Below are 11,991 nucleotides of genomic sequence, written 5' to 3' on the forward strand. Positions count from 1 at the left end.
GGTGGTCCTTGCCTGGGGCACAAAGGAATTACAACCCCCTGTAGCACCTCAAAGCAGTGTTGTGTATAATAAAGGATTCAATCAGTCAAATACAGGTCTGAAGAAAAACAACAACACCTGTCTGATTTAATGGATTTACAATAGAAGCTACATTACCGTAGACGTAGGATTTCACTTTTTTTTTTTTTTTTGCGCTGCAGAACCAGTAGAGCGAGATTCAGAGTTGTTTTAGTGAATCGACTCGCTGATTCTGAACAGTGACTCGTCGAGCAGGTCACGCGCGCACGTCCCGACCACCCACATACGCGACTGAGGAAATGGCCGTGCGCTTTCTGACCGCAACGAGAAGATATCCAATCGATTTGTGCAGGCTGACACCAAGTGCGGTCACCAGGTAAACATGACATTTAGAGTTATATTTAGATAAATGTGCAAATAATTCGAGAAAAAAAGAGGGCTTTGCTCATGTTATCGTCAATCTAACCGTTTAAAGTGTTGTGGGGGAAGCGTCGCTGCTAACTGGCTAACGAGTGAGTTAACGGTTTAGCGAGACGCACACCTCAATGTAACGTTAACCGATAAATATACAACCCAGACGAGTTTAAATGTGTTCAGAAATGACGCACACGTCGACCATTTCTAGTTCTATAGTTTCGTTTTCAAGTTGTTTAGCATAGCTAGCAAGAATACCCCATCAATCACATCTGGCACCTTTAATATCACATATGTGGCTTTCTTTCTTTAAATCGTTTTGTCCTTCTATCGGGAAATGAAATGTAACAATGCTATTAGTGTCAAAATTAGTAGCAGCTTAGTAAGTTACATCGGCAAGACTCTAATAGGTTTTTCAGAGTTTGTTAAGTGTTTTCATGTAACTTAGTGTAGTCATCAGTCATACTGCTCATTTACTATAACGTTAGGCTACATGTTAAACGGAGTGAACGTGTAATTACTCGTAATGATGATTGTTGTTTATTGCATTCCGTTTGATTCTCTTTGTTCGCGGCACATGCCGACGCAACTCTCTTTTGTCTTTCGTTTAGTGTTTCGAAACTTAAAATGTTTAAATTATGCTTTTAATATTTCATATTTATTAACAGTTTTCTGTCAAATAAAATATTAAATAACTTAAAATAAACCTTTGAAATAAACGATTGATACAACTGACGATTGAAAGAAACAGTTTATGTTTATATATATATATATATATATATATATATATATATATATATATATATATGTATATGGGGGCTGGTATTAGTACAACATGGCCACTTTTGAACTAAAACGTGGGAATTGATTGGTTATTAAATCATGTCATGTGGCTATGAATTAAGTCATGGGAGTGACTGTTATTCTGTTAAATTACTGTGTACATCAGCTATAATTTTAATATACATCTCCATTGTGACATGTTTTTACATCCATCACAACAAATCCATTCCTCTCCACTTATGCCAAACTATTTATTGTGGCATTACCGGTGCTGTGTAGTGTTTTAGGGAAAACAATTATCCAAGTGGCCTTTTACCCCCATTGTATCCTACCATAGAGAACACTGTGTTTAGGGTTAAAGTTTTGACAATGTAACACATTTTGGGGTCAAATAAAAAATGAATTTGTTGTTTCGTGTAATATTAATTTGCCAATCAGATCTCTATGCAGAAGAAGAAACAAAGAAACATGTTATATAAGCATTGCAGTATTGTGTTCAGCATTATACCATAGTCCTTTAACTGTGGTGTAAAAGAGGCATTTTGATTGATTTACAGGTTTTAGAAGCCGCCTAACATAAAATACAATTTTCATTCTGATGCAGTGATAATGCTCAGCAATTTTTCTTTCCTCCAGGTCCGTTGTAGGCCTCTTCAGCACTGCGGCAGAACAGCGTAGTGCTGGTGACGACTGCCATGGTGACGATGGAGATGACGACCACGATCACTCTGTGACACATGTCAGGACGTTGGAGATGAGAACTAGAAAACTGGAAGAGCAGGTTCATGACCTCACGGTAAATTCACATTGTTTTATTTTATTCAGTAAAGTACTGTTTGTATAGGGATAATTATCAGATGTTGTATTGACTAGGTTGGTCAAGATGCACACCAGTTTAAAAAAAAAAAGTCTAAGGGACATTTATAAAAGCTACTTAAATGTCCTAAATAAACTAAAGGGCCGTACACACCGGGACGAATATCGGCGCGCGTTATTCGCCAGCGTGTTTCAACGCGTTTTTTGTGTTCAGACCCAAGCGATTTTCGCTGATGATGAGCCGAGTGAACATGCGAATTCATTCCCTGACATTAGATGGCGCTTAATGTAAAACAGAAATACCCCGCTGTCGCGTTTGTCATATAGTTCATGTTCCGACACCAACGAGACCAGCAGCTCTACATTCATCTTGCCTTGCATCTTCCTCGTCTTATTTCTTCCCGGCAATGTAGACGCTACTTGGCGTATATATCTTCTTCGCCGTTACGTATGTGTGCTCGGCAAGACCGTTTTGTGTTTGAGCGCCCCCAAGTTGTGTTTTACTGTAACTTCAGAAGCTCCAGACACGTGAGCAAAAGCGCCAATCTCATTGGTCGGATAGTTTTCCGGTCGGAGAGTTGGTCGGATAGTTAGTCGACTCATTTGGTCGAACCAAAAAAACGAACCCGAGGCGTTTTTTTCGCATCGGTGTAAACACTCACATTGGCGCCCTTTGTTTACTCACGAGGCGTTAAATGTCGGCGAATATCGCGCACGAAATTCGTCCCAGTGTGAACAGGCCTTAAGGCTTAATCTAAACCCTGTCTGTGAAACCAGGCCTATAAACTTCTGGGCATTTTAGTCTAGGTTTAGTCAATGAATGGTTAAATTGATAAGCACGATTTTTTTGCTCAACTATAATCGCAATGATTTTTTTTTTTACATTTCATCAGAATTATTTCACTTTCACCTGTAAGATAGTATTATGTCAACTCAATCTTATGGTTTATTTGACCTTCTTTAGTGTCCTGATTTACTATAGACTTTTTTTTTATCATATAAATTAACACATACTCTACATGATGAAAACTGGTAAAACAATAAACGTCTCAAAAATGAAAGCCATAAAATGTGTAATAATTTTTCCAAATTGCATTTAATATTTTTCTCTTAAAACAACTGCACTTTTTATTGTCACACAGAGGTTGCATAAGTGCATTTATTCAGCAACCACAATCGCAAATATAGTCTAGATCCATGTTTTGATTTATTACAGTTCATCTCTGAGAAGGTTTGATCGCAGATTTAGTCGCAGTAAACCGTGTAAGCTCCTCGTGACAGAACACAGACCGGCTGAATGACACTTTAATTTAAGCAGAATGTCTCAGATGAACTCCAGCTTAATTGTTTGTCCGTTTTTTTTTCATATCATTGCCTTCCGCAGTGTAGAGAGAGCGCGTGCACGTGGTTGCCAGATTGCAACGATTAAGTAAAACACCGGATAGAAAATGTATCCTTTTAACAGAACATCTTTGATTGGGGGATTCAAACTCGACATCTGGAAACCGCAAACATGAAAGCTAGTAGAGGCTTATTTTAGTCTCGTCTTTTTTTTTTTTTTGTCAGCGATATTGCATGTTGATATAGTCACAGTTATCGTTTAATGATGTTGGTGTCATCTCGTCTTAGTCGTGGAAAAAAAAAGTTTTTTTTGTTTAAAAACAAACAAAATTAACACTAATTGCTATAAATACATTTTATAAGCCTATCTGCATTATGTTACCCGTCAGGTTGAATCAACGTTGTATCTGCAGTTTAGTTGTTTTTCCATTTTTGCTTTTGGTAATTGTTAATCAAACTCTTTGTACTTTTCAAAGGAGAGATACAAACGAGCCCTGGCTGACTCGGACAATGTTAGAAGAAGAACACAGAAATTTGTTGAGGACGCCAAACAATTTGGTAACCTACTTTAATTTAGCTACACATATTGCTTATAGGTGTTGACATTGCTTTTTTGCATTAAACGTTACGCTCCTCCTGCAGGGATTCAGAGTTTCTGCCGTGACATTGTGGAGGTCGCAGACCTGATAGAGAAGAGCGCAGAAGTTGAGGAGAGAGATGGAGTGCAGCAGCTGACGCAATACCTGGCACACATACAAGGCCGGCTGCAGGACGTCTTCACCAAACATGGACTGGAGAAGATGAGCCCCGTGGGAGCCACCTACGACCCTTATCAGCATGAAATCGTCTGTCATACTCCAGCAGAGGGAGTGGAGCCCGGCTCCATAGCTGTGGTCAAGCAAGATGGTTACATGCTACATGGACGTACCATTCGCCATGCCCATGTGGGTATTGCTGTGAAGACACAAGAGCAGTGACTTGGTTCAGTCCTCTCTTGCTTTATTTTCTTACACTCTTTGTATGTTCTTACATCTTTAGACAACGACACGTTTGACCTACTCGTTGAAGTAATGGTTATTTATATATATTTGTAAATGTTTCTTTTTGTTTTTTAACTTGCAACTCTACACAGATAAATTAGGCTGTGTTATTTGTGTTTTATTTTGAACCCAGATTTACAGTTTGTCCAATGCCCATTTAATGTCTGAAAAGATGCATTATTGTTTTTGTGTGTGTTAAAGACAGTATAATAAGAATCATGGTGTTAAATTGACTCGAAAAATGCACTTTACACCCTTGTCATGGTGGTTTCTGTAAGTGATTAATAGTTTCGGCGCTTGAGGGTAAAAGCAGTTATGACTTTAATTGGAAAGTTACTAACACTTTGTAAGGTTCTATATGCTTAACAGTAGTTAATGATGTAGGTATCGTGAATTAACAATGAGCAGTCATGGTTACAGCATTTATTGATCTTGGTTAATGTTCATTTCAAAATATACTATTCATTCTACATCATATCAGTTCATAATGTATCATTTTAATGTTGACTTAATATTAATGAATGCAGTAAAAGTGTTGGTAAGTTCATGGTAACTAATGTTAACATATAGAACATTATTGTAATCTTCCCAGAAAGTTATTGGCTGTTGAATGTTTTAAGTATGTGTTATATACCATCATTACCCAAAAATAAATGTTAGAAGGTTTCTTTTTTTAGAGAGGAGAAATGCACATGAGATGTATATGTCCAAAGTGGAATTGAACAATGTTGTTTGGGAGATAACGTTAACAAAAATATATGTATTTATTTTGTTTGTAATATTTTGCCCTGCTAGTTTAATACTTTTGGTAACTGAGAAGAACAACTGTAAGCTATTTTCATTTTCGTTTAAAATAAAGATGTATTCTTTGTAAATGTTGAAAACGATTAGTTTTGAGTGTATGTGTGCGAGGTAGAGGTCTTCTTGACTGAATAAAATCTCACCTTTTGTTCATTCTGTGCACTAGGTGTCAGTGTTTCCAAACAGAGCTCGTAGTATATGCCGCCGAAAGACTCGTGTGGTGAAAAACACCGGAAATACGTTCAGAGTTACTGCACGTGTGTTTGTCCTGCTACACAAAATTGATCTCTTAGTAATAACTTTCCCATATTTCGAAAAATGACAAAGGTAAAGAAGGAGAAACCCGTCGAGGAGGAGACCGGGGGAACAGAAAAATCATACCAAGAATTAATAGCTAATATAAACCCCATCGCAAACCCGCTTGCATCGCGTAAACTAAGCAAAAAGCTCTACAAATGCGTCAAGAAAGGTATTATTTATTTATTTTTTCCCACACGCTAATCGTCAACTATAATTCCTTTAAATCTGAATAAAAGTATACTAAACATGTTTGTATAGTTTTATTGTTTAAGAGACCGGCACGTGGTTCCAGTCAGTTATTCATTATAAATGTTATTCGTTGTTTTTCACAGCTGCTAAAGTCAAACAGATTCGACGAGGAGTGAAAGAGGTACAGAAGTTTATCAACAAAGGGGAGACTGGGTAAGATGCGGTTCATTGTCCTCATGTTTTAGTATAATGGTCACTTGTTGAGCAGTCCACGTGTTTATTTTAACGCTATTTTCTGTCATCTTTTAGTATTGTGGTATTTGCTGGAGACACTCTTCCCATCGAGGTGTATTGCCACTTACCAATCATGTGTGAAGACCGAAACCTGGCTTATGCTTATGTTCCATCTAAAGTTGTAAGTTCAGGAGTCAGTGTATTATGTTTGCCTCGCCAAATCAAATGTAATGTACAGAGTTACAATACTCATGTGTTTGTATCCCTCTTTCTGCAGGATTTGGGCTCGTCAGCTGGATCCAAACGGCCCACCTGTGTTATCATGGTCAAACCGCACGATGATTATAAAGAAGCCTATGATGAGTGTCTGGAGGAAGTCACATCTCTGCCCAAACCAATCTGAGGACATGTATATCCAAGCATTCTATTAAAAAACAATTTGGGATGGTTGTTTTGGGTGATTTTGCATGGTGTTAGTGTTCACCAGTGCGTCTGAAACCCAGTTCTGGATAGTTTTCTTCTTTGTGGACTTCTTCATTTGTGGAAAGGAGCAAAAATGTATAATACAGTTAATACAATGTTGTTTAAAGGAAGCTTCGGTTCATGTCATCTGACAGTGGATGGAGCTTGATATTCAGCCTGTTGTTTTACCCAATGTTTTACTGTTAATCTTTGTAATGCATTCTGTATTGATTGGATTTAGTTTAAGTTTTTCAGAACTGCTTGATTGATTTGATTTTGGGGCAGTGGACCTCAGAGAGCTCCAAGAGATGTTGAAATAAACCTTTTTATTATTATTATTGGTACAGTTTTTTTCTCATCTGTTTCTTTGGATAAGTACTAATTTAACATTTATAATTTTGCATTGTAACATGATGGTGTTTAATTTTAAAATACAATGCTGCCAAAAGACGTATAAAAAATGTACTTTAGTATGTTTTTAATACAATACAAATTTACTTTAATGCATTTTTAATTTTAATACATTTAACAGTATGTCTTTTTCGCCTTGGTAAATTGGAAGAATCAATATGAAATTATAAAATGCCATACATTCTGGTTGAATACATCTGATTTATCAGCCTTATGTTGTTCCCGCCTATACACGCATTCACTTAAATGATCATAAACTTGTTTGGTCTACCAATGTTGATATCACAATGAAACATTAAGTAGCATTATTATTTATTTTTTTATCCAAATTTGCATATTTTAAATACAGAAAGTCTGATATGTAATAGCAGTGCCTTTTTTCCAAACAGTAGATGACATGGTCCTGATGCATATTTCATATATCATTCTGTATAATATTATTAGCAAAAAGATATGTTACAAATGTAACATACACTTGAGTGCGGAATGACAGATTTGCAGGAAGAGAAATATGTAAAAAGACTTAGAAACAAATCATGCTACACTTGATGCGTTCAAAAGTTAGTTGAATTGAGTTATTTTGGACAATGTATATTGTATTATACATATTATGTCTACTCTGTATTGTAGAGGCATTGCTTTCCCCTTAAAAACTAGAATAAACTCCCCAACAAGTACAGACAGTTTGAGAAACCAAAGTATAAAGAAGTCGTCTGAAACACAGAACCTGATTTCACAACATGTACAACAAAGTACAACATGTTCCTGGATCAGCATCTTTGTTGATGTGTTGTTCCAAGATCAACAAAGATGTACTTGATGAAATCAGGTTCTGTGTAACGGACGACTTCTTTCCAATCAACTAATCATATTTGAGGAACAAGTATGCAGCTGACAAACCAGGGTTAAGTGCTTCTACGTCAGTGTTATTCATAATTTCCCTCTGATTTTGGGGATAACTTATGGGTAGGGTTAGGTTTATGGATACGGTTAGGGTTAAATTTTCGGTCAGGAATGTTGTTACAGGATCAACAAAATACGTTGACCCAGTCCCAGTAACGCTACAGTAAAATCAGCACATGCCGTACGCAACAGTGGTTCTGGCAACCATGTGCATGTCCAGATGGTGGCAGTATTGGCCTTCCAGAAACTCCTTCCGTTCCGTTAGAGAGGTTACGCCATCAAGCCTGTACACACGTACACTGCTCCCTGAAGTTCATTGTACAGGATATATGCTGTATTTTGTATCAAAACTTGAAAAATGTCACTCATTATTCTCATATATTTACTTAAAGCTCATGACTGAAACAGAATATGGCCATACGTAGAGTAGGGCCTCTTTGTTTGGTGAGGCAACACAGTGTCTGTTAGGTGTTGAAACTGATAAACAGACTTCACTGTGGATCTCTTTCATTACACTAGGCCCAGATTCCTGGTGCTTGTTTAGTCTGTGTTGACATCTTAAATATTTAATACCGAAATGCTATTACTCCCATGGTGTTTGTTGTTTTTTTGGCACATTTTACTCCCAAATCATGTATATAAGCACAAGAGAGGGGTTTCAGTCCATCCATTTGCCAAAACCAGAGAACAGGGCGGCTGACACTTAAGACTGTAGTCATAAAGGCAGCAAGCATGGAAGACATGGATAATACAATTTCTTTTGCTTCACATTTCATCACTGTATTGGATTACACAAGATTTTCTTGTCTCTTGAGGGACCAAGACCACAGTCCACCAGATCTGAGGAGGTAGCCTACTATACATGGAAGAACAACAATGAAAAACAATACTGACATTTATCTGACACAGTCTATATGGGAAATGCAAAGGAATTCTGTTTGGATGTTTGGTCTTTTGATGCCCCATTGGTGAGCTCATTATAATACATTTGTGAAACCGGACACAGGCATTGGCTAATGCAGTGGTATTGGCTAACTAACCCCAGCACTGCACAGTTAAGACAGAGATGGTCGTGGGAGGTATGAGGGTCCGTAGCTCTACCATTGGAAAAAGCGTAATGGCTAACTTGGATCACGTGTGCCTTCATAACCAATCACATTACAGTCTTGACGTCATTGAATTTCGTTCAGAGTTGTACGACAGTCAGTCACTATTTGCGAATAGGCTACCATAGAAGGGCGAATAGCAAACGTTTTTGCACCCTTGAAGGGCACTTCGGGAAGGGGGGACGTTATTTGTAGGAGCGTTCCAAACGAAAGTGAACAACTGAATCCCTTCACGAAGGGCCCTTCCACAAGTTTCTATGGCATCGCTGTCGAAGAGTAAGTAGCTGGTGAAGCTAGAGCATTGTAATGTTTGAAGCGGATGTCATAAATGTCAGTAGACCGGGAAGATTTTAAAACGAGCGGTTCATTCATAAATCCGTAAGATCTTACCTTCATGCTGTGGAAATACAAACCGGATGACAGAATACAAAGAACGGAGCACTGAAAATGGGCGGGGCTCAAGGTGTTTTGTTTTGTTGTGATATATATCATCCATTTATCACCCACATCATTACCATGATATATATCACCCATGTCATGCATTTCATATTAAGTTTATAAGATACGTTTTTAATGATTTATGTTTAATGCTTAACTTCAAAAGTTAAAAGCAGATCGGGAACACAAACACACACATATAAAGCATATATATTTGTTAACATTTTTATATATTTGTATATAATAATAAAATATTCCCGTTGTCGCTGCCTAGCTTTGTAGTGGTACCAATCCATGTGAAGCTAGAGGAAATTATGTGGTCTTTCATTGCTAAAGTGCGTTCCAAACGGCTTTGTTATGACAGACAAGTGTCCTGCTCCCTCCAAAGTCCCCACTTCAAGGGCTCTTCCCTTCGGAATGATTGGGGCATAGGGACTTCACTTCCGATTGGAATTTGCCCGAAATGAATGAGAAGTGGCGTAAACTGAATCCTACCTGTCGCGCAATTGTCAGTGACTTCTCTTATAAAACAACATTTGTTCGGTGTAAACTCTAAAAATAGATTAATCCAAAACGAATGTTTAAGAGCAAACATGTTGAAGATTAGCCGATAGGCCGTCGATTCATTAAATGATTAGCCGTTTTCCCACAAAAGCTGTTTATTCAGTGTAGTGAAGACTCTCCTCTATTGACATCCATAAAAAAACAGCCTCTGGTCTCCTTCACTGCTTACCACAACATTAGCAGGTGTTAAATGCTTTCTTTATTTTCTTGTTTTGTTTGCCAACCTTGCAGGCTTGCCTTCAAGTGGCTTTGGTTAAGATGTCTTCCTAATCAAACACACCTGATTCAACTCATCGGAATCGTTTGTAAAGACTCCCAAGACCTCAGTCAGATTAGAGAGATGTCAAAAAAGTAGGCCTACTTCCAGGACAAGGGTTGGGAACCCCTGGCACAGAAACTGTGCGTTAATGTGACAAGGGCGTTCAAATGTCCTTCCTGTAAACCACATTCCAGGCCACGTGTTCGTCTGTTTACTCCCAACAGCGGGATGGGGTCTGACGTGAGTCACCTGTGTCCAGGGGCATGGTGACATAGCCAATGCCATGAGTTTACCAAACAAGCCTTAAAGTTCAGCCATGTTTTAGTGTACACACTTCAAAGTGTGGTCGATGAGTAATATGGGCGATGGAGGACCAACAAACTGAAGGAATGGAAAAACAAGTTATTATTACTAGTTATTATAATTCATTATTTTAGTCATAGATATGTGATACCGTTTGCCTGCATTGTACCATCACTAGTTAGGTGTTCTTGCTAAGGTAAGCATCACTATTGCTGTTTGAACAAGCAATATTAAAATTTAGCACAAAACTCAACTCATATACTCAATAACTCAAAATCTTTGATTCGCTGAGGAGAGTATCTACATCATGGTTGACAATAAAATAAAATAATACAAAAAAACGTACAAAAATAAGCACCCTACTGAACACACACACACACACACACACACACACACACACACGCACGCACACACACACACAAAAAGTAAAAAAGAAAATAAAGCAATGAAAAGAAAGAAAAGAAAGACAAGCAAAAGAAAAAAAATAGCTGATTTTAATTTGTCTCCATTGGCACGCTCTTAGAAAGGATTGTAGACACATTTCAGCTGGTCAGGTTAGGAGACCAGGATAAAAAGACCAAAAATGAAAATTGTCATCATTTACTCACCAAACCTGTATGAGTTTCTTTTTTCTGCTGAGCACAAAAGAAGATATTTTGAAGAATGCTGGTAACAAGACAGTTGTACCCCATTGACTTCCATAGTATTTTTTTTTCCTAATATGGAAAGTCAATGGCTACCGTCAACTGGTTACCAACATTCTTCAAAATATCTTCTTTTGTGTTCAGCAGAAAAAAAGAAACTCATACAGGTTTGGAACAACTTGAGGGTTGTTTTCATTTTCATTTTGGGGGAAACTATCCCTTTAAACCATGTAGCAACCACCCTGTAGCATGTAGCATGTGTTTGCAACAACCCACAACACACTAGCATTGTAGTGGTACAATTTGCGTTTTGGTTACTTTGACACTTGCCTCAATGTCAAGCTATTACTCTCCATAGAAAAAAGGCACTTTCATTGTAAGACAGCAATTGGAGGATGGAGAAAACCAATCTACAGTTGGTTTTCTTCCACACACTTGTCTATCATTTCATGTTTTTCTTTATCTCCCACTCATATCTTCACACTTTTTCTCCCCCCCCCCTAACCATTTCTCTGTTGACATGTTTAACGTACCAAGTTGGCTGTTTGAGGTGGATATGCAGGAGGACGCAGGTTCTGGCTCATCTACTTTTCTCAGTATCTTAGCCGAAATGTCTTTTCCAGGGCTTGGCACTGTCCTTGCACATGTTTAGGGTATCAACAATGCACCTGCCGCCTGCCGTCCCCTCTGGAACAGCAGCACGCGCCACCTTGACACCCCCTCACCTCTCACCCATTGACCCTACTTTACCCTGCCAGCTATACCGGTTCATCGTTCCTATAAATCAACACGTCGGACTCACTGCTGTCTGTACAACTGTGGAACTCTAGTTCTGCCCATGTTCTTGTGTGGCCCATCATCTCCTTTCCCTCTCTCTAAAGAATGGGACAGTTTCTATTCCAGACAGGTGCTGCTGGTGATAAAGCAGGTGTAGCAGGAGATTTACTGATTTCACCGTATTCTGT

General features: G+C 38.2%; 2 protein-coding genes across 2 annotated transcripts; both read left to right on the forward strand.

Moving 5' to 3' along the window:
* Positions 1 to 14: 14 nt before the first annotated feature.
* Positions 15 to 5,287, forward strand: grpel2 (GrpE-like 2, mitochondrial). The gene is made up of 4 exons (XM_084386572.1): positions 15 to 394; positions 1,852 to 2,011; positions 3,849 to 3,930; positions 4,015 to 5,287. The coding sequence occupies exons 1-4, from the start codon at positions 318 to 320 to the stop codon at positions 4,347 to 4,349; spliced, it is 654 nt and encodes a 217-aa protein (XP_084242698.1). The 5' UTR covers positions 15 to 317; the 3' UTR covers positions 4,350 to 5,287.
* Positions 5,288 to 5,374: 87 nt separating this feature from the next.
* nhp2 (NHP2 ribonucleoprotein homolog (yeast)) lies at positions 5,375 to 6,733 on the forward strand. Its single transcript, XM_084386573.1, has 4 exons — positions 5,375 to 5,682; positions 5,846 to 5,915; positions 6,012 to 6,117; positions 6,214 to 6,733. Exons 1-4 carry the CDS (start codon positions 5,532 to 5,534, stop codon positions 6,337 to 6,339), a joined length of 453 nt encoding a protein of 150 aa, XP_084242699.1. The 5' UTR covers positions 5,375 to 5,531; the 3' UTR covers positions 6,340 to 6,733.
* Positions 6,734 to 11,991: the final 5,258 nt, after the last annotated feature.

The sequence above is a fragment of the Rutilus rutilus genome, assembly GCF_951802725.1.
Source record: "Rutilus rutilus genome assembly, chromosome: 18".
NCBI classification, from domain to species: domain Eukaryota; kingdom Metazoa; phylum Chordata; class Actinopteri; order Cypriniformes; family Leuciscidae; genus Rutilus; species Rutilus rutilus.